The 23,583-nt window shown below is 34.0% G+C and overlaps 3 protein-coding genes across 3 annotated transcripts in view; all 3 read left to right on the top strand.

The window, feature by feature from the left end:
- Positions 1-3,199: 3,199 nt before the first annotated feature.
- On the top strand, positions 3,200-9,576 carry LOC104820543 (probable ubiquitin-conjugating enzyme E2 24). Its single transcript, XM_010551017.2, has 10 exons — positions 3,200-3,513; positions 4,183-4,948; positions 5,053-6,434; positions 6,713-6,844; positions 7,008-7,418; positions 7,511-7,539; positions 7,717-7,751; positions 8,234-8,373; positions 8,482-8,793; positions 9,062-9,576. The coding sequence occupies exons 3-10, from the start codon at positions 5,064-5,066 to the stop codon at positions 9,263-9,265; spliced, it is 2,634 nt and encodes an 877-aa protein (XP_010549319.1). The 5' UTR covers positions 3,200-3,513; positions 4,183-4,948; positions 5,053-5,063; the 3' UTR covers positions 9,266-9,576.
- Positions 9,577-18,913: 9,337 nt separating this feature from the next.
- Positions 18,914-20,645, top strand: LOC104820542 (purine permease 3-like). The gene is made up of 2 exons (XM_010551016.1): positions 18,914-19,705; positions 20,093-20,645. Exons 1-2 carry the CDS (start codon positions 19,010-19,012, stop codon positions 20,438-20,440), a joined length of 1,044 nt encoding a protein of 347 aa, XP_010549318.1. The 5' UTR covers positions 18,914-19,009; the 3' UTR covers positions 20,441-20,645.
- A 1,813-nt stretch (positions 20,646-22,458) lies between these two features.
- The window catches only part of LOC104820541 (purine permease 3), a 1,615-nt gene continuing 490 nt past the window's right edge, over positions 22,459-23,583 (top strand). Inside the window, exons 1-2 of the mRNA XM_010551014.2 lie at positions 22,459-22,678; positions 22,828-23,516. Of these exons, the coding sequence (XP_010549316.1) occupies positions 22,836-23,516 (681 nt within the window). The 5' untranslated portion in view covers positions 22,459-22,678; positions 22,828-22,835. The remainder of the gene's footprint in view (positions 22,679-22,827; positions 23,517-23,583) is intronic.

Here is a 23,583-nt window from a genome sequence, read left to right as displayed (position 1 = left end):
CAATTAGACTAATAATGATCTCATTTCCCTCCTTGTCAGTGTCACTAATCTAACATATTGCTTTATTAATTAACCCATTAATTATTATGTCGTCAACTTTAAAAATTACAAAAAAAAAAAAGAAAAACAAATTATATCGTTAGGGGTGTTCCATTGCATCATCTCTCTCTCTTTTTTTTTTTTTCTATGAATGAACCAACAACATAAACTAATGTCTGTTTTGCCTTTAAACACCAAACAAGAACTATCATGTAATGTAAGAAGAAACCTAGGAAACCCTACGTATGCGGATAATGAGAACTTACATATAGGGATGACAAACGGGTTGATCGGCCTCGAACCGGTCCGTCTCGTCTCGATCATAGAATTTTTGAGTTTAATCCGATCCATTTTTTACCTGATCGAAAAATATTTGGTTCAATCCAATTCATCTTTAATCATGAACTAAACGAGTCAGTTTGCGAGCTAAAAACCTAATTAAAAAAACATAATTTAAATTTTATTAAGTATACATATAATAGATTATAATACATTAAGTGTTTCAAAATGAGATTGAAGAAATGAGATTATAAAAAAAATATTAAATATAATTAAAAAAATCCTAAGATATTAAAAATTATTTTAAAATTATTAAAATTTAAAAAATATATATTTTTCATGTGTTGTGATTAGTTCGTGTGATATCCTGAGCTATGACGAGGGTTAAAAGTATTCGTCGATGCAAGTGGTATGGATAAGGAGTGACTATTCGAGTACCACTAGGCCATAGGGATACGAAAATGAATCGAATGCACTAGAATGAGAGAGATTTGAGGACTGTATAGGTATAAAACTATACAGTCTAAAATAATTTAAAAGAAGTAGTTGAGCTATTGATAAAAATAAGATGTACCTATTTTTTCGATTATTTATCAGGAGAGAACTCTAAAATTAAACGTGTTCACTACGAAGCAATTAATGTAAGAATGAATGTCGTATTGGAAAATATTTTTCGATATATATGCGAGTGAGAAAAAAATATGCTAAAAGATCTCGCATTAGTGTATGATGATAGTTTTAATGTTCCGTAACGATCGGGGGTCATTACAGTTCGACTGTGACGAGTTGACTCGTTATGTCTATTTTTTTTCGGACTCAAATTTATTGATCTAGGTAAAATATGACTCGCCAGCCATACTCGTTTTGACATTGACATGTATTAGGGTTTGTAATTGAGTATGTAAGAGACCACTAAATATATATATGGTGTCTCTATCAAGATTGTGTAAAATGCCGTTTTAATTTAATAATTATCCGTATCACTATGCGGATTGCTAAGAGTGAATATGATAGTTACACGAATATTGAACCTCTATAATTTTTCCTAATGGATGGAAAAAAATTATTGACAACCCTATATGTTTTTTCGGGTTATGTTATATATATATATATATATATATATATATATAATGTTCTCCACTGTCTTTTAGAAATACAGATTGCGATCGGAATAAACCTAAATTTTTATGAGAATAAAAGTTATGATGTAGATTAACACTTTCATTAAATATATAATTAACAATATTAAATACAAATTGATTCATATATATGTATATGATATTGATTGTACTATATTATAAAATGGGGTTCATTTTCAAAGTAAGGAGACATGTGCAGTCCATTACAAAAAGTAAAGCTAAACCCTAAATTTAATGTATAGTTGGAAATATATACTGTTTTAGAAAATAATTCATTGCTGTGCCATATGCCACAGTCTCTTTTCAGAGAGGCTATATGTGTGTATATATGTATGTATGTATGTATGTATGTATGTATGTATGTATGTATGTATGTATGTATGTGTGTGTGTATGTATGTGTGTGTGTGTGTATGTATGTATGTATGTATGTATGTATGTGTGTGTGTGTATGTATGTGTGTATGGGGGGTGGATAATTATGGTTTTGAAAAACAAATCTAAATATAGTCATAAAGCATTGAAACACTTTGGAATTAGTTAAGGGTTGTATTATATGATATGATAGATGAATATATTCCATTCATTTCGATGGACACGTGTCAAGCTTTAAATTACCTTTTGTTATCCACTTTATTATAACACCTTTATAATATATAATCTAATTACATATGTCTTAAAACTCCAATTTAAATTTTAACATATTTTGAAACCAACTTTAAAATTAAATTAAATTTCGAAAAAAAATTACACGTTATCCAATTTAATTTGGTTCGGTTACTAAATATCTGTATTAAAAATTCATCTTTAATCCTCTTCGTGTCAATTTGTACCCGAAAAAAAAAATTTATAAAACGATATTGTAGGAGCGAATAAATATGATCGGAAAATAAAATTTTAATTCTTTAAATGAATAAAATTTATATTTGATTAATTAAGAATCAAATCGTACATTACAGATTCAAAATGTATTAGTCTTCTTCTTCATTAACAATTTAAAAAAAGGGAGATTAGAAAAAACATAAACTTTTTAAATTTATCAAATGAACTTTTAGTTTTATATAAAAATACACAAATTTTAAAAATTTTCGTATAAATTTATACAAGTTTGTATAAAAAAAATATACAAATTTTTTGAATTCTTTTTCATACAACCACACAAAAAACCAATTGAATTTAAAAAAAAACAATTGAATTTAGTGTTTTTATAAGTTTACGCAAAAAATTAAAATTTTTATGTATTTTTATATAGAATTAAAAGTTTATATTTTTTTTATGACATTTCTTAATAAAACAAAGATTTCAAAAAAATTTCTATTATTCTTTTTCTAAAAAATGTTATAAATTTTTCTAAAACAAAGATTATCAAATAAATATATATATTTATACACAAAGTTTGAAATTTCTTTCATATAACCACACAAAAAACCAATTGAATTTAGTGTTTTGTGGATTTATATATTTTTATATAGAATTAAAAGTTTTTGTTTTTTTTGTTATGATTGTCCTTAAAAAAACAAAGATTTCAAAAGTTTTTTCTATTATTCCTTTTCTAAAAAATGTTATAAATTTTTATATTTTTTAAAAAAAAGTGTATTTTTCCAAATGTCCCAAGAAATTTGAAAGTGGGGAGAGAAAGAAAGGGGAAAAAAAAAGTGCACAAGAAATGAGTGAAGGATGAGTTGTGTGTGGGGATACTGATGGTATATTCTTCCCCGTAACCACTGAATATAATTTCTCTCCCACTTTGCCCTCTCCACAGCAACATTCCATTGACACTTCAGAGAGAGAGAGAGAGGGAGAGAGAGAGAGAGAGAGAGAGAGAGAGAGAGAGAGAGAGAGAGAGTTGTGTATCCTTAGCCGAAATGGTCTGGAGGTTCGTTAATGGCGTGATCGACTCGTGGGACTGAAGGAGAAGTAGTTCGCCTCTTCGTCGAAGCCTCTCTATTTTCTCGGCCGTGACGGGGAAAGGGCGAGAAAGTGAGGAAATTCGGGAGAAACCATTGTTCTGCTGTTAGCTCCTCTTATGGCTCTGCTCATACACTCGGGATGTTTATGGTACGTCTCTTACGATTTTCACCTCTTTGATTGGGAATTCGTTAATTTTCTCGCGAATGAGGAAAAGGGTTTTAGCAAATTTGTTGCCTTGCGTGCCATGGACATCGAAAACATGGAAGGTAACTTCGAACGAGGAAGATAAGAAATTTGAAAAACCCTTTTTTGTTTTGTTCAGTTACGGTTGAAGGATCATGATTTCTTCTTTTGGATGCAAATCATTCGGAATCTCGGAATATTTATCTGTTTTCTGGTTCTGGAATTTGGGATCTTTGATGAGTCTGTTTCCTGCAAGATTCTAAGTTTGCGAGTAGATGATGATTTTGGTTGCAATACCAACCATGGAGGGTTTTTTGTGTGGATTCTTGAATTTGCTTCAGACATATGAACATGATTCGGAAATCACATGTTTGTGTTCTCTGTTTCTTGACCTACTCTGCATATTTACTTTTAATGAATCTAATCATTGCTGTTTTTTCACAAGAAATTTCCCCATGTTTGCCCTATTGTTAGATGATTTCTGTGATTTGGATTATCCGAAAGCTGAAATTCCTAGTTATAGCTCAACTTATCATTCAGCATGATCATATGCCTCGGTCTCGATATTATTTTAAAGGTTGTCGGATTTCGAATTCGCGAGTTCTTAAGAACTTAATGGTGGTGATTGTGCAGGTTTTATGGATATGTTAAAGTGATGGAGGAAGATTAAGTTTCATGAGGAATTTCCTTTTTCAGTTTATGTTTCATGATATCGTATTAGGATGTTCTTCCTTACACGTTGTCCAGATGAAAGCTTCCATAGCCGTGATACTTCTACGATTGTTCTGGTGGGAATATGACTAAGTGGTCGTTTCAGTCGGCTTGCTGAAGATACTGATCTTGTTTCTCGCCGTTTGTTTGGTCCCTACCCTTTAGAAAGTTTCATCTCCAAGCAGATAAAACACAGAAAAAGTTTGGCTCTTTCCTGGTAAAGGTCACTTAAAGTTTGTTCTTATATAGTTATCATATCTTATAGCTTCTTTGGGGCAAATCTCCTTTGGCAAAGCTGAAGTTTCTCCAGTTAGGTGGCTTTTGTTACGGGTCGTTTTACCGGGTAGACTTCGTTCTGTACCTCTAAGTTCGTTGGAAGTTCTCCCTCTAGGGCAAATCTCCTTTGGCATCCGGGAACTCTCCATTTCAAATCTTGGAAAAGTTCCCATTTTGAAGTTTCTTCGAAACTTCAGTCCATTCATTGGGCAAATCTCCTTTGGCATTTAGGAGTCCTGTATTGGCTCCTCTTATCCATAATATAGTATATATCCTAGTGCTCGGTACTTCCTTTCCAAATACCCACTTGCATATCTCCCCGAGGATACACCGGAAAGCTGTGAAGAAAGCTGCATTTGTTAAAAAAAGACATCAAGGAAGCCACGCCATTTCTCGTCTGATTTTGTTTCAGGTCGGGATTCTTTGTGTTTCTCTCACTGTCGTAAGTTTTTATGTAATTTGATTCACATTGATATGAAATTTTGAACTATTGGTGGAAACCCGATTTCATGGCAGGCATATAAAGCATGGATCTTGGTCTCACTGACTCTGATTGGGATAGTTCCAGCGATAGTGGCAGCAGTGAACACGAAGAAGTTGAGTTTTCGTATGGCGGACAGGCTCAGAACATTTTCTCGAGCCTTGAAGATACAATCGGTAAAATCGATGAATTCTTGTCATTCGAACGGGGATTTTCGTATGGTGACATTGTGCGGCCCATTACCGAACCATCGGGACAGACTGGAAGGGTCATCAATATAAACATGTTTGTCGATTTGGAGAGCATTCATGGAAAAGTTATAAAGGAAGTCGACACCAATGAGCTTCAAAAGCTGCGCTCTATTTCAGTCAGTGATTACGTGGTTAATGGACCGTGGCTTGGAAGGATTGAAAAGATAATCGATAGTGTATCTGTCATCCTTGATGATGGATCCAAGTGTGAAGTCCTTGCTTGTGATCAAGAGAAACTTGTAGCAATTCCCCCGAATTTGCTCGAGGATTCACAGTATGCTTATTACCCGGGGCAGAGAGTGCAGGTAAAGCTCGGTCATGATCCAAGATCGACTAAATGGTTATGCGGGAATTGGCAGGAAAATCGGGTTGTGGGAACGGTCTGCACTGTAGAAGCGGGTCTCGTCTATGTCGAATGGGTGGCCTCCACTGTAATGGAGTGTGATCAAAATTTGCCTGCACCTCCATCTATGCAGGATCCGAAAAATTTGACTTTGTTACCGTGTTTTTCTCATGCAAGCTGGCAACTTGGTGACTGGTGTATACATCCCACTTCGTCCCGATGCGCGATTGAACCCAAATCTTCAAATGTAGCTGCCTTCAATCTTCTGAATGGCCATGGAATATCGGAAAGAGGATTTGAGAGAAATACCCAGAATTCAAATCTGAATGAACTCTTTGTAATTGTAAAGACGAAGATGAAGGTCGATGTTATGTGGCAAGACGGTAGCTGCAGTACGGGAATGGATTCACAGCAGCTGATTCCAGTCGGCGTTGTGAATGCTCATGAGTTTTGGCCCGGACAGTTTGTTGTGGAAAAGGAAGTCAGTGACAGTAAACGATATGGGGTTGTGAAGGTTTTCAATGGGAAGGAACAGACTGTAAAGGTGCAATGGAGAAGATGGGCCGGGAAAGAGGCTAGAGGTTGCAAATATGAGCAGATGGAAGAAATTGTCAGTGCCTATGAACTGCTCGAGCACCCTGATTTCGGGTTCTGTTTCAGCGATGTAGTGTTCAGGGCACTTCCAGAGCAGAAAACTCATCCATATGCTGAATTTTCAGACATGAAACAGATGCAGACAGATTCTTTGTCATGCATCGGTGTAGTCATAGGTTTCAAGAATGGTTATGTGGAGGTGAAATGGGCTAATGGTCTTACAACCGCGGTAAAATATTCTCCTCTTTTTTTGTTTTCTTTTTTTTCGATCAATATGGTTCTTTTTTCCATTCTCCACGATCCTTGTTTACTCGGTTGGCTAGTCCCGATAGTATTTCTTCAGTTTTTGTTACCGGGACTGGCTTGTTTTAGTATCAGACTTCTTTTTCAACTTTCTGTATTATCATTCATTGTGTTAGGACTCGAGTTAGAATATGTTTTCTCGTCTATTTTGCCATAGTCTTCGTCTTTCACTAAAACAATTCTTCCCGGATATTCCTTTTTCAGGTTGCACCGTACGAGATTTGGAAAATTGAAAAATCCGAAAGTTCCGCCTCTAGCTCGGTAAGCTTGGAAGAGAACATTCAAGTTCTGGATCAGAAAACTATACGTTCAGATGAATCATCTTCGGTTCAGCAAATGTATGATCTTTCTGATAAGCTATATGGTTTTTGGTAATATTATGTGATCATTTTCTATAAATTTCGGTATCGACAAGATTGGCAGAGATGGTTATCTTAATTTCATTCTCCTATGCTGTGGATTTTTTCGCTTAATCAACGTCTTAAAAGGGTACTTACATGTTCAGGATCCGATGAAGGTCGCGCTCGAAACGGGATCTAGTTCATATTTCCTTCCGAAAGCTGCCGTTGGATTCATCAAAAACATAGCAGCAAGCCTTTTCGGCTCGCAATATTCCACTTCATTTATCAGTTCGCTTTCATGTTGTCATGCTTCTGAAGATGGAACTGAATCCGAGGTCCTTGTCGAAGAAACTACCGAACTTTTCAATGTTTCTGAACCGGATCCAGGAGAACTCGATACGGTTTCAAGGATTTTTCCGCAGATGGAAGGCAAAGAAATGAGCAAGACAGCAGATTCCACAGTTTCAGACACCGGCAAGAATCTGGATAAGTTCGGACAGTTTGATATGGTTAATGACTGTTCGGACCATCATTTTCTTTCCCCGCGCAATGGGATTGCGCAATCTCAGGTTTGATTCAATCGGATAAACCCGTGAGTTAGAATTCTAACGTCGTCTGGAATTAGGATAATGAGCGATGTACCATTCTCGTCTCTTAATAGGTGAAAAGAAGTTGGGTGAAGAAAGTTCATTGCGCATTAATTGATAATACATAGATGATCGAATTATTGGGTTCAATTTATTCAATTACATATAATTTGGTTCTATTTACAACAACAATATCACTTTAATTCCAAGTTTATTTGGAATCAGACGCATGAATTTGAATTTTATTTATTCGGTTTAATTAATTCATCTTATAATTAAGACAGGAATGGAGCATTCTGAAGGCAGATCTTCCTGGTTAGTGTTTGATCTTACCATTTATTATTTTGATTAAATATTTTCGCAGTTCGGAACGTATTATTCGGTTTTTAGGGTCCGACAAAATGATGGTCCAACGATCTAACTCGGCTTTTAGGGGTGGTCAATTTGATTAACAACCGAATAACTAAACCGATCAAAATCGAATAACACATAACTCTAACATAACCGAATCCGACGATATAAAAACCGAATATGATTTCCCTAAAACTGAAAAAGTCGAACCCGAACCAAACCAAACTGTATAAAAAAACTGAAAAAAACAAAAAATTTCTTTGAAAGTGAATATTTTTATCAATAATAACCAAACAAAACCGAAATAACCGAACCCGAAATGGTCACCCTTATGAGTTTTATAACTTAATTTGGGGGATAGTAGGAATTTCAACATGTAATGTCTCTGTGGTATCGAAGTTATTGCACATTGCGGTGGTGACAGAGTGACTTGTGACGTTGAACAGAAACGATTTATGTCCGAGTCTATGAAGAAAGGATGGATCTTTTACGGGCAGCCATGGTCGGAGCCTCTGGTACACCTTACCACGACGGGCTTTTCTTCTTCGACATAATGCTTCCTCCTCAGTATCCCCATGAACCGCCCGTAAGTTTCGATAGCTTTCGTTCTTTCTCTAATTTCGGATCAAATGCACAATGTAAATATTCCCTCTTGTCTCGAGATCCATTTATGTATCCATGTTTTTTCGTGCAGATGGTACATTATCACTCGGGCGGGTTGAGATTGAATCCCAACTTGTACGAGTCGGGAAGAGTCTGTCTAAGTCTGCTGAACACATGGAATGGCTCGGGTTCTGAGGTCTGGAACCCCGAGAGCTCGTCGGTGCTTCAAGTTCTTCTATCCCTTCAAGCCCTTGTTTTGAACGAGAAGCCTTACTTCAATGAAGCTGGTTACGATAAGCAAATGGGAAGAGTTGAAGGAGAGAAGAACTCGGTGAGTTACAACGAGAACGCGTTCCTCCTCACGTGCAAATCCATGATCTACTCTCTCCGTAACCCTCCAAAGGTATTGATCATTTTGGTTTCGGTTCAGTTATATTCGGGTTCGGTTATTCCGATTTCAGAAAAATTCGAGTTCAATTTTTCAGTTTTAAAGAAATCATAACACCATTGGGTTCAGTTACGGTTATGTATTATTTGGTTCGGGTCGGTTTAGTTATTTAGTTATTAACCAAATTGGTCACCCTCGACATCGCTCTCAACAAAAAACCACGATCATCGCTGTCCTAGAAGAAGCGAACTTTTGTGGTAATTTCGAAAATTTGTGATTGCAGCATTTCGAGGGGCTCGTGAAGGAGCATTTCGGGAAACGATCAAAGTACGTTCTCGAGACATGTAGGGCTTACATGGAAGGTGCTCCGGTTGGATGGACGGGAAACGGGGAGGAGAATTCGAGCTCGAGTTCCACGGGTTTTAAGATCATGATCTCAAAACTCTATCCGAAACTCGCGGACGCCTTCTCAGAGATCGGAGAGTGATGAATGCCTAAGATTCCATCCCTTAACATCCAAAACTATATGTGTATGTGTACGTGTATGTGTGTGTATGTGTATGTGTATGTGTATGTGTATGTGTAATATGGGTGTGGAGCCATTAAAGGGATGAAGATGACATTTCATGTACAATATGAACTTTGGTTGAATGTGTGTGAGAATAAGATGGTGTAAAATAGAATCATATTGTATGATATGAAAGTTTGTAACGGTCCATGTGATGATCTTTGTATAAAAAAAAGTTGAATTTCGGGTGTTCTGATTTTGTCGGCATCCGAAATTTTGTATATTTTGAATATTGGAAAATCTTAATTTTGGATTCAGGACATAAGATTATTTGTGTTACGGGTACTTGTCGGTCTTTGGGTTACGACAAATTTACCATTTTATTTGTAGAGTTAATTTACGAAAGTATCATTGTATTTTGTTTATATAACTCTCTTTCATTACACTTTCTCATTTTTATCTAGATATTTTTATAACAAGTATTCAATATAAATGATGATGATTATTTTTATGCCTTTCTATTTGATTTAATGATTATAAATGGTAATTGTTGAGTAGATTTAAGATGTATTTTTATGAATTATATATATATATATATATATATATATAATAAGTAAGAATTAGAAGTGGGTGAATGGTTTGATCGTCTTTATTTGGTTATGGTTAATTTAGGTCTGATTATTTTAAATTTTGAAAAATCTATAACTAAACGGTTGTTTGGTTTTAATTGAAATTAAAACCAAATATAAATTTGGTTTGATTCGAGTGTTGCCGTAAATAAACCAAATTTCAAAATGTTATTTAAGAAAAATGCAAAAGGCTTACTTTAGTTGTATACCTTGGTTACAAAACTATATGAACAAATTAATTATGCTAATTTCTCTATGTAGATATAATTCATATTGCGCATTAATTGATAATACATAGATGATCGAATTATTGGGTTCAATTTATTCAATTACATATAATTTGGTTCTATTTACAACAACAATATCACTTTAATTCCAAGTTTATTTGGAATCAGACGCATGAATTTGAATTTTATTTATTCGGTTTAATTAATTCATCTTATAATTTTGTGTTCGGAGAATTAATAACCAAATGGTTATTTAATTGAGATCGGTTTAATTATGTTATAATCCAATTCCATTTGAATAATTTATTCGATTTAATTTTTAAACAACCAAACCGCACCCCCATTAATAACCTAAAAAAACGTGCTTGGCCTATGTGCATGATAGTTTTGATCATGACATGTTATTAAAAAACAATTCTATATTGTTACATAAGACTAGTAGTATATCATCATTTCTAATCGGCGGTCCAAATCAATTGTTGTTTTTTCTTAATATAAAACAAGCCTATGAGTTTGGCAACGAAAGCAAAAGATAAATAGGGACAGTTAGACGGCGAAAAGTGAAGAAAGCACGTGCAATGCACGTGCCTATGTTACATTACATGGATGATGATGATTTACTTTACTTTTGTTCATGACCATAGGTAATTGGGTGTCTAGGCCGAAACTAATTTCGGAACCACGAACAAATAATAAAGTGTGGACACTGATCGGATATTCAGGTATTTTTGAGATATCCGTATCCGATCCGTATAAATATTCGATTTTATTATACGTATCCGAACCGTAATTTTCGGATATTCGTAATTTCGAATATCTTTAACAATTACGGATATTTGCGAATATTAGTATCCGACATGAAAAATAATACAATCATAAATCAAATAAGAAAAAAATTTAAAAACACAAATAAAATAAATAAGAATCAAGTACAGTCCCACTGAAAATCAATCCCATGGAAATCTATAAAAAACTGCATATTCTTCTATACTCATTAGACTAAAAAACCTTCAAACGAAAATTGCAGATTATTCAAATTCTCCAACTCACAAATTTTGGAAATCTGTAAGAAATTTTCAAATATGGAAAAATATAGAAACTTTGAGATAAAGAAATATTCTTACAAACTAAAACAATGGTGCAGTTTGTGTAGAAGACAAAGGAACATACATACGAAACACAGATGAACAAACTCAAATTCCAAAGTTTAATAGTGAGAGAGGTGAGAGAGACGGACGGACGACGGACAAATGAAGTAGAAGAATGATAACACAACAATAACCCTAACATATTTTTGTTTTTTAAAAATTGTCCACAATTTATAAAATAATTACCAAATTAATCAAATATTATTAATATTACCAAAAAATACAGATCATATCGGATATATCGAAAAATCCTATTTTAATATCTGAATCCGATCTGTATCCGACAAATATCTTGAAATCAATATCCGTATTCGATCCCTAAATTACGGATATCCAAATTTTCGGTTCGGATACGAATCAAATAATGAATCGATTCGGTTTTTTCAGATATTATGCCCATCCTATAAACCATGTGATTAGAATTACACTTTTCTTATCAACTTGAGGTTCGAATTCAGGACGAAATAGATATTTTCATTCCTGTTTCACCGGTTCAACTATCCATATTAGGTAAAAATCGAATTTTATACATATCAATTTCAGCGGTTAAACTATCCGAATTGGATTTTTTTTCTGTAATATGTTGGAATATTATCCTTAATCTCTATTGCCCCGCAAATAAGATTAAATAGTGAGTGTAAAGAGAAATTTTGAGAGGATATGGATGAACTTATGCAAAGTATACCGCCCGAAGAGTTTATTTTTATCGGTGGAGATTTAAATGGACATGTCGGAAAGGAACGACCAGGATATAAAATGGTACATGTAGGGTCTGGCTATGGGAGTAGAAACGAAGAAGGAAAAAATATCCTAGATTTTGCCATGTCGTATGATCTTATATTGGTAAACACTCACTTTGAGAAAAGAGAACCACATTTAGCATCACCATTTTATATTTTTGCGTCACCCTTTTCACAAGTGACGCAACGAAAATCATCACCATTCACACCGTCACCAATTCAGATTTCGTTACCAGCGTCATCAAATGGTGACGCAATAGTGACTCAACTTTTATGCTATTATTTGGTGACGCAATTGGTGACACAAAAAAGTGATGCAATTGCGTCACCATTTAGGGACGCAATTATTGCGTCACTACAACGTATTTTCGATCCAAAATTTTTTTTGATCGCGAACCAAATCCTATAATCTAATCCCGACCTCTAACCTCCAATCGCGATCTTAAACCAAATCGGAAATTTTGAAATTGAAACCCTGAAGTCCTCTTCCCAGGAGATCACTCATCCTTCCACTACTTCAACACAAGCACGCTTAGCTTTAGAGTTTCAATTGACAAACAACCAACTGCTTCAAGTTAAACTTCTGATATATTTCAGCATTTAATATACATATACAAATATTTATACGTATATGTTCGTATATTGATACGTATAAATATAATATATATATATATATATATAATATACATTTATATATAAATACACATCTATATACATAATATATATGTATACATAAAATATAAGTTTATATATATATACCCTTATATTTATACGTTAAATACATATATGTAATATATACATATATATAAAATTTGTATTTATAAATATTTGTATATATGTACTACAAATATATATATATATATATAATACATATTTATATATAAATATTTGTATGTTTATACGTATAAATAATAAAATACAGATATATTGATGCAATTGCGTCACCAAAAACTGACTAAATTATGTCACCACAAGGTGATAAAAATAATTGTGTCACCCTTGCATCACCCTTTTTAATGAAGCAAATTTTGCGTCATTTTTTTGTCTTCTTTTGGTGACGCAACTACGCGTCACCATTGCATCACTATTTGGTGATGCACTAGTGACGAAAGTATTGCATCACTATTTACGTCACTTTTGAGGTCACCATTTTAGTGACACAAATTTTGCATCACTTTTTTCGTGTTTTCTAGTAGTGTTACAAGAAAGTCAAGTCGTACCCTAGGTAAGGATTGCAAGTTATCCCGGATGAAGCTCTGACTAGTCAACATAGGTTGTTAGTGATAGATGTCAAGATCAAGAGAAAGACATCTCGTCCAAGAAAAAAGGATATACCAAGAATTAGGTGGTGGGATTTAAAAAACCAAAAATGTGAGCTATTCGAAAAAGAGATGCTAATATTGAAGGTGTGAAGAGAAGATAAAGAAGCAAATGAAATGTGGTTACCTATGCCGTCTAATATTAAGAGTATTGCTAAAGAGATACTTAGGGAATCAAAAGGGTATGAACCACCAACAAAGAAAAAATGGTGGTGGAGTGAAGAAATATAAAAAGCTTTAAAGACCAAAATGATTGGTATAGAAAATTGTCTAAATGTAATACAAACGAGGCATATGAACAATATAAGTTGGCTAAGAAGGAGACGGAGAAAGCCTTTAGCCAAGCAAGTGCAAAGACCTTTGAAAGGATGTATGAGAAGCTCAGGATAAAAGAGGGAGAAAACGACATATATAAGATAGTTAGAGCGAGAGAGCGGAGAACTAGAGATTTGAACATGGTTAGATACATTAAAGATAGAGAAGATAATACACTAGTTAGAGTTGACGACATCAAAGAGAGATGAAAAAGTCACTTCGATGACCTATATAACAAAAGTATGTATGTGGACCACATAGAACTAGAGACCGTCACTAGGGAGAGGAATGTCGGTTATACTAGAATGATTAGATGTGTAGAGGTGGGAGACTCGCTAAGAAAGATGAAAATAGATAAAGCGTGTGGTACCGATGGTATTCCTATCGAAGTATGGAAGTGCTTAGGAGAAGATGGAGTAATTTGTTTTACTAGGTTGTTTAATAAAATCCTAGTGTCGAAGAAGATGTCAAATGAATGGAGACAAAACACTTTAGTCATTATATTTAAAAATAAATATAAGAGGCATCAAATTATAGAGATATCCAAAGTTACACAAATTATAGAGACATCAAACTCATGCATCATACGATGAAGTTGTGGAAAACGATCGTGGAGCGACGTTTGCGTAGCGATACATCTATTTCCGTAAACCAATTTGGTTTTATGTCCGGAAGGTCTATAATGTAAGCAATCTTTCTCATTCGAAACTTGATAGAGAAGTTTCGATATATGAAGAAAGATTTGCACATGATATTCATCGATCTCGAAAAAACTTATGATCGAGTACCAAGAGAGGTTTTATGGTGGGTGGTAGAGCATAGGGGAGTATCAGTAAGATACATACAAGTATTGAAGGATATATATGACGGTGCGAATACTAGTATCCAAACAACAGGGGGTGACACACGAGATTTTTCCATCTCGATAGGGTTGCACCAAGGATCTGTTTTAAGTCTGTACCTTTTCGCGCTAGTCATGAACTGACTAGAGATATACAGAAGGAAGTATCATGATACATGATGTTTGCGAACGATATCGTTCTAATAGACGAGTCTAGAGAAGGGTTATGGAGGAATACATTAGAGGCTAAGTGTTTTAGGCTTAGTAGGATGAAGACGGAGTACATCCATTATCTTGCAAGGAGGATCAATACCTCAAAACTCACATTTTAAATATCTTGAGCAAATCTTTCAAAAAGATGGGGGTTGCGACGAAGTTGTTAGTAACAGAATAAAAGAGGGATGGATGAAATGAAGACAAGTCATGGGGTCCTTTGTGATCGTAAGATTCCTCTACAATTGAAAGGAAAATTCTAACGTACCACCGTAAGACCCACATTATTGTATGGTAGCGAATGTTGGGCGGCGAAAGGACAACATATATCTAAAATGAGTGTGGCCGAGATGAGGATGTTGAGATGGATGTGCAGGCACACAAGGATGGATAGAATTAGAAATGAGATTATTAGAAAGAAAATATGAATAATAGGTATCGAAGAGAAGGTACGGGAGATGCGTTGAAGATGGTTTGGATATGTACAACATAGGCCGATAGATGCGCCGGTTAGAAAAGTGGAGATTATAGGTATATGGATGAGAAGGAAAGGAAAATGTAGGTTTAGAATTACTTGGGAGCGTCTCATATTAGAAACGATTTGGAAGTGTTGTAGATTCCGAAAGAGCTAACTCGTGATCGAAATGAGCGGAGAAAAATGATTCATGCAATTGGTCCCAAATGAAATTGGGAATGATGCGATGTTGTTGTTGTTGTAATATGTTGGAATATTATACGATATTTTTTTTATGGATTTTGTCATGACCATACAATATTATATATATATATATATATATATATATATATATATATATTTGCAAAATTTGATAATTTCAGTACGAATTTTAATTTTTTGGATTTGATGGAAAAGAATGATATGCTTTTTTTTCTTCAAAGGGGCGTTGATTGAATCCATCTTTGTCGTGAAAATGAATTTCTTTTTCTTGAATGGTTTATGTTGCAAAAGGACATGTTCTTGCCTCTTGGTTCTGATTCCAATCCCTAGTTATTGAGAATTCGTATTTGATTAGGGTTGTATTAACCGGTTCTGTTCCGGTTTGATGATTGGAGGGTTGCCCAACAATCTCTCCGGTTATTCCCGGGTATCATTTTGTTTGGGTTTGGTGAGCTCCGGTTTGTTGTTTCCAAATAACCGGATAACTCTCCGATATGCAAACCGGACGATTGAACCGAATCTGAACCGGTTTATAGACCCGAATATCTGACATGATTAATGTGATGTCGTGTCTCTCTTTTTTTAATTATTGTTATTATAAAATGTTGCTGACATAGTTAGGTTGAAATTCGTCTCATCATCCGTTGTATCTAATCATTTCATTATTCTTCTCGTGCTTTAATAAAATATTATACATTTTATCGTATCTCACCATCCGTTGTAAGTAATCTACGGCAATTGATCCTTTGTGTCTTTAATCGTATCTCTACATTCGATCGTTTTCAATATATATATATATATATATATATATATATAAACGCACAATTTTATGGTGTGAATGTATGTCAATATATAAAATGTGATGTTTCGAATATTATATATTGATTCGATTTATTTAATTACAATGGTTTACACTCCATTATTCGTTTCTGCGGTTCAATCCAAATAGAAATCTGTCTTGCATAATATAACATAAATTCCATTTGAAAATTAAACTCATAAAAACATTTTAATTAATATAATTTACATTTCATAAAAGAGTAGTCCGAATTTAATCCCCAAATTAATTGTATAACTACACAATTTATTTATTTTTTTTAAAAGATTAAACATACATGTAAACCGAACCGATCATCTAATCAGCATCTAGAGATTATATTGTAAATCAATTTTTTTTTCTACACACAATTAAAAAAAAAACACATGTTTAACACGTACACGACTGACCAAAAAATGGAATATAGAACAATAATGGGAACTATATCTAAAATACATTGAACAAAGACAACATCCGAATGTTTTATTAGGAAAAAATAATAAATTTATTGACCATGACATCATATTATTATTATTATTATTATTATTATTATTATTAAAATCGACATCCACCCACCCACTAGGTGGCCGTTTCGGGAAATGATTCGGGTTCAGAACGGAAATAGATTGGTTCGGTTTTTAGTTTTACAAAAATAACTACCAATCGGTTTTTATATTATGTTCGGTTCGGTTCTAGATTTTATTAAAAAAATAGATTTCCTTTAAAAATATTCGGTTTTTCGAGATTTTCTAAAATTCGATTCGATTTCGGAAAAATTCAATTCTCTGAAAATAATACCGATCCGAAGAACCGCACCGAAACGTCCCATCCCTGCCACCTAGCATAAAGTCTTTAGAGTCAAAGAAGTCATTGTTTCGACGTTGACTAATCAGTCAACATCATTAGGTGTTCGTTTGAATTGGAAAAATAATAATTTGTGTCTGCTTCACAATGGTCAAATGAACACTAATCTTTGACTTATTTCGAATACTTAATGTTCTATTTTCCAATTATTGATCATCGTGTTGGAATTATTTAAATTATTTTTGAAAATATATCTGTCCTTTTTGAAAATCGGATCAATTTATGATATGGTATTGTCTGGTCAAATCAAACCAAACGAATATTACAATTAAATATATATATCTGAATTTAGTTAGATCAACCGATGAAAAAAGATGAAAAGTGTTTGTATTGTTCCGAATTCGAATATCAAATTTAGAGAAAAAATATATAATTCAAAGTATATATGATTGGTTTTTTATCTCGAAATTAATTTGAATCTTGGTTTAAAATATATTATTATCGAAAAAACTATATATATATATATATATAATCCGGATTGATTTTTTGCTTTATATCTTGAAAAAAAGATTTTCATATTTTAAATATATATATATATATATATATTGCAACAACGTGATGCGAATGATATGTTTTTTGTATTTCGATATAAATTAAAAGATTTTGTTTTATCTATTTTAAAATACAGATGAGTACATCATGTATCCTTTTATTTTATATTTTTTTTTTTATTTTTAGATGTATTTATTCGTTTTTTTCAGTCCTCATATATAGGGGAAGTTCCAAAATATTCCCTTTTTAGGGGGAAAAAGTGCGTAAAAGAAATTTACGAAAAGAAAATCCAGCTAAAAAAGAATATTATATTAATTGTGGAAGTGCAGCGGTTTTGGAATTTTCCCTATAATACGAAACTAATTATCCCTTTATTTTTTTATAATACGAATATAACAAAAATATATATTTTAAAAAAAGGCTGGAAAAAGGTGGCATCTCTTCATGTGTCCAAACCCCTTTTTGCACAACCCATAATCCCTACGAATATATATATATATATATATAATGTGTGGAAAATATTTTAAAAAGGTAACTTAAATATTTTTTTACAAAAAAATAAATAAATCAGGATATATGCGATCCAATTCCTAATCTGTCTTCGGATTTTTATCGAAAATTAAATATATAACAAATCCTACTGCGATCTAAACAGAAGATGAAATTATACAAAGATCTTATCTTTTATTGTATTAATTAATATATTTTTTTCTTGAAAAATGGAATGAAATGCGAACGCCTCAACCGATTAATATTTTTAAGAATGGTAATATTATAAACTCAGGGTATTTACAGCAAGTAAATACCATAATCTGTTATTTACTTTTCGAAAAAAAGAAAAAAAAAATTCTATTTTAACAAAAAAAAAATTACAAGCATTCTATTTTTTTACATAAATAAGTAGATTTCACAGAAGAGAAAAAAAAAACAGTTTACAGTTTGTACGGAAACAACTAAAAATAATATTTTTTGCGGTTAAAAATATTATTTTTTGGTTAAAATTATTTTTCAAAAACAATAATTTTTTTGACGGTTAAAACTATTTGTTATCTCGTTAACACGAAATCAGGTAAAAGTTTTTAATAACCTTACGAAGTTTAAAAAAAAAACTAACTCTTAACGAAATTGAAAATAAAAAGAAAATCAGATTCTTTTTTTTTTTTACCAAACGGAGATAGGAAAATAAAGGAAAGAAAAAGGAATTTAGTATTATTTTCCATATAAGTTTACATTAAAAGAAAAAAGAAAAAAGAAAAGCGTTGCGTTTTCAAACGCAAACGCAGCTGAAAACCCCGTGAAACGCTGAAAACGTCCTTCTCTCTCTCCCTTCAAATATCTCATCCCCTCGTAAACTTTTTCCAGTTTCCACACAACTATCAGCAACAGACACAGATCTCTCACTTGTGTCCTGTCGTTTTAAGAAGAAGGAGAAGGATCCGATCATGGGGAAGGCGTTGGTGATTCTGAACTGCGTTTTGCTTGGGATCGGAAACTGCGGAGGACCTCTCATGTCGCGTCTCTACTACAACAATGGCGGAAAAAGCGTCTGGCTCTCGAGCTTTCTCGAAACCGGCGGCTTCCCGCTCATGTTAATCCCTCTGCTCTTCTGCTTCCTCAACCGCAGACGCAATCACGGTCGCAACAGCGACGGAAACGCGGGGGTTATCCTCATGAAACCGCGTCTGTTCATGGGCGCCGCCGTCTCCGGTCTCCTCACCGGCGTCGACGACTACATATACGCATACGGGTTATCGTTTTTACCCGTCTCGACCGCGTCTCTGATAATCGCGTCCCAGTTAGCGTTCACCGCGTTTTTCGCGTTCTTCCTCGTCAAGCAAAAGTTCACGCCTTTCTCCATAAACGCCATTGTGCTGCTAACCCTAGGAGCGGGGGTATTGGCTCTACACACGGCTTCGGATATTCCGGCGAACGAGACGAAGAAACAGTACGTGACGGGATTCGTCCTCACGGTCGGAGCGGCTGTTCTTTACGCGTTTGTGCTGCCGCTCATCGAGCTTTCCTACAAGAAGGCCCGTCAAACGATCAGTTACGACGTTGTTCTTGAGTTCCAGTTCGTCATGTGCTTTTTCGCTACACTCTTCTGCTTCGCCGGAATGCTCATTAGCGGCGATTTCAAGGTAATGATATACATATATATATATATGCATGTATATATGTATGATCTGTAGAGAATTAGGATGACCATGCTGAAACACCAGTAGGGTTCTGTCTGAATTGGAGTTCATGTTTCTGCACACATACACACACATACATATATATAATGCATATTAGATTGAGTGAACATGTGAGTATTCAACCAAATCCATGGAATCTGAATTAGGATGATCTTGAGCATTGAAACACCAGTAGGGTTCTGTCTGAAATTGAAGTGTATGCCATATGGGTAATTCTTGTTCTTGATCTGATTGATCTGTAGACTGGCGTAATATTTAGATTTGATTTTATTTCCGATACCCAGATGGTCGAATTCGGCGTTAATTGTAATCTTATTTGTTTTTTGGCAGATGATTCCGAAAGAAGCGGAAACGTTTCAGCTCGGGCCGTCGCTGTATTACGTGGTGCTGGTGGGGGCGAGCCTGATGTGGCAATGCTTCTTCTTGGGAGCCATCGGGGTGATCTTCTGCGCCTCGTCCCTGGTCTCGGGGATCCTCATCGCCGTCCTGCTCCCCGTGACCGAGGTTCTGGCCGTCGTCTTCTACCACGAGACGTTTTCTTCCGAGAAAGGCGTCTCCCTCGTCCTGTCCCTCTGGGGATTCGCCTCTTACTTCTACGGGGAGGCGAAAGCCGGGAAGGCGGAAAAGGATGGGTTGATCCACGAAGAGACCGAGATGGGTCGGCTTCCGGGTCCGTAGTTTAAAGTTTGGCCTTGAAGCTCCTTTTTTTTCAGTCTTTTGATTCAGACAGAACTAAGCTTAGAACTTGCATTTTTTATGTGCAGTGTTCAGTTCAGTTCTGTTTTGTATAAAAAAAAAATAGTGTTTTGATTAAAAAAACCCGATATTTTCATCTGAATAATTCGAAAGCTCGAATCTTTGAACAGATCGATTGTTTATTCAACGATGTTTTTTTATAATCCGAAAATTTATCGGGTCTTTTGTCTCAACTACATCTCCCAAAAGATCGAAGAAATCTAGATGAATGTCTCTCTCCGTAAAACTCGGATTTGGGTTGGAAAGAAGTTTTGCATCTCGGTTTTATTCAACGATGTTCGATCGGAGAAATAATACAGATTTTGATCAAGATCCGACCTTTTTTTTTTTTTAATTTCTGTCTTGTGATCCGATTCAATTTGTATCTAAACCGGTTAACACTCAGGGTCATGTGATTTCGCCCGGTTTAACTAAACCAAACAAACCGAGGAAACTCCATCACGTTAGGCAAAAACCGGTATGACCCTAAACCGAATCTGATGTTGAAATATTTCCTTTCCCAGTAAAACCATAAAACTTATCCAATGTCTTGAAACTTATGTGGAGAGATATACGAGGAATAATTTAATTTTATTCCGGTGTCAATAACAATTTAATTTAAAATTTTATAAATTTTATGAAGAAATCAAAATTTTTTAATTATTATTCCAAAATTTATCTGGACATACAAGTTTTATCTAGGATAAATATTTTCTGTCTCAGTTATGTTTTTTTTATTCAGCTATTTTTTAATTCGTTTTATTTTTTGTTAAGATTATACCTTTTTAGTTTTAATGAGTTTTTCGTTGAGTTTAAATTAATCATTTCAATTGGAATACAGTTATATGCTATTCCATTCAATTTGAATAATTTTTTTTTCTCTAACTTCGAGCTGTGGGCCAATTTTATTTTATTCACACTTTTTTTTAATTTACAAAGACTATAATTTATAATACTGGATAGTTTGCTAGTACTCTAGAGTTCTTATAATTTTATATTTTACTAAATTAAATAAATACTATAAAATTTTAAGATAACCATAATTATTTAGATATACAGATTAAATATTTTTTTATAGATTCGGATATTTTTTTAAATTTTATTAGAAATATATATTTTTTAATATAACAAAAAAACCAAACTGAATTCTAAAAGTATATTAGTTCTTTTTAGTTACCAATTGATAAGTTACGATAAAAATAAATCTAAAAAAGGTAAAAACGATTTGGGATGAGCACGAAGTTTGCAGATTAATTTAGTAAAAAATTGGTAATATTACAATACATAATGACAAAAAAATTAAAAATAATTGACTGATATTAACGAAGTTTCAAGAAATTATTGGAAGAAAAAACAAATTGTCTGGTATTTTAAATAAATAAAATCTCGTTGTGTTCTTTTCGTTTTTCCTTTGAAATTTAATGTAAAAGTTATTTTTGAAAATTGGGTTGTATAAAATTAAAATCTACCAATATCATGTCGATGTCACACAATTTTCAAAAGAAGTAAAACAAATAAAAGAGAGAAATAATCTATAAATAACTATTTTAATTCGGAATAATATCTCTCTCTCTCTATATATATTATTAACCGTTTGCTATAATTGTGGGACCAAAAAAGGTTGGAACTTTTAACATTTATTTAATTTATTGCTGAGTCAACATCTCTGGTTCAGTTTTCTTCCTCGATATTTTCACGGGCTTCACTTAAAATAAGGAAATTTATTATCGATAAAATAATATAATAAAGAGGATTAAATTTTAATAAAAATCGCCCTTTGTAAAAAAAAAAAAAAAAAAAAAAAAAAAAAAAAAAAAAACTTGGTGAGGATTAAATTTTAATAAAAATCGCCCTTTGTAAAAAAAAAAAAAAAAAAAAAAAAAAAAAAAAAAAAAAAAAAAAAAAAAAAAAAAAAAAAAAAAAAAAAAAAAAAAAAAAAAAAAAAAAAAAAAAAAAAAAAAAAAAAAAAAAAAAAAAAAAAAAAGCTGTGTTGAAACAGAACAGGAGGATCCAATCCAAGTTACAAGTGGATTTGGTTTTCTCCAGTTTCAATAAGACAACCCATAATCTCTGCCTCTGTCTCTGTCTCTGCACGAACACGAACACGAACACGAACACAAAACACAAAACCCCAACCCTAACCCTAAAAACGTCGCAGCAGAGAAGAACCAGAAGCTTTAGGTAATCAATTATCTTCTTTCTTCTCTCCTTTTCCTCTGATCCTCGGAAAGAGAAAGCAGAAAAGCTTCAACCTTTCGAGACACACACACATATATGTATATAATGATGTATACGCTTTTCTTGTACGTTTTGATGATAATGACTTACAGCGGAAGAGATGGCGACGGCTATGGTGATCATAAACTGCATCATACTCGCCATTGGAAACTGCGGAGGACCTCTGATCATGCGTCTCTACTTCAACAATGGCGGAAACCGGATCTGGTTTTCCAGTTTCCTCGAAACCGCCGGGTTTCCCGTCATCCTCCTCCCCCTCCTCTTCTTCTACCTTCAACGCCGTCGAACAGACACCAAGACCAGTTTCTTCCTGATGAAGCCACGTCTTCTAATGGCCTCCATCATCGTCGGCGTGCTCTCAGGCTTTGATAACTACTTATACGCTTACGGTTTAGCTTTTTTACCCGTTTCGACAGCCGCCCTTATCATCGCCTCTCAGTTAGCGTTCATCGCCGTCTTCTCGTTCTTCATGGTCAAGCACAAGTTCACTCATTTCACCATTAACGCCGTCGTGTTATTGACCATTGGAGCTGCTGTCTTGGGAATGCATACGGAAGCAGACAAGCCTGTTGAAGAATCTCACAAGCAATACGTCATGGGTTTCATCATGGCTGCCGGGGCCGCCATTATGTACGCTTTTATCTTACCGTTGGTGGAGTTGTCTTACAGGAAAGCCCGACAACCGATCACTTACACGCTTGTCCTCGAGGTTCAGATGGTTCTTTGCTTCTTCGCTAGTTGTGTCTGTATCGGGGGAATGTACTTCGCTGGCGACTTCAAGGTCTGTCTTTTCTGAAAACCCTAGAATCCTCAGCCTTAAAACCTGCAGATGGATCAGAAAAAGGGAA

The sequence above is a fragment of the Tarenaya hassleriana genome, unplaced genomic scaffold (genome assembly GCF_000463585.1).
Source record: "Tarenaya hassleriana unplaced genomic scaffold, ASM46358v1 Cleome31, whole genome shotgun sequence".
NCBI classification, from domain to species: Eukaryota; Viridiplantae; Streptophyta; class Magnoliopsida; order Brassicales; family Cleomaceae; genus Tarenaya; species Tarenaya hassleriana.
Note: the sequence above shows the minus strand (reverse complement) of the source record. Positions and strands in the feature narration are given on the sequence as shown.

Bases quoted from the DNA above. Each gene is read 5' to 3' on its own strand.
- LOC104820543 (XM_010551017.2), top strand. From the start codon at position 5,064: ATGGATCTTGGTCTCACTGACTCTGATTGGGATAGTTCCAGCGATAGT. The intron at 6,435-6,712 runs GTAAAATATTCT...TTCCTTTTTCAG, and splicing joins CTAATGGTCTTACAACCGCG to GTTGCACCGTACGAGATTTG. The intron at 8,794-9,061 runs GTATTGATCATT...TTGTGATTGCAG, and splicing joins CTCTCCGTAACCCTCCAAAG to CATTTCGAGGGGCTCGTGAA.
- LOC104820542 (XM_010551016.1), top strand. From the start codon at position 19,010: ATGGGGAAGGCGTTGGTGATTCTGAACTGCGTTTTGCTTGGGATCGGA. The intron at 19,706-20,092 runs GTAATGATATAC...GTTTTTTGGCAG, and splicing joins TCATTAGCGGCGATTTCAAG to ATGATTCCGAAAGAAGCGGA.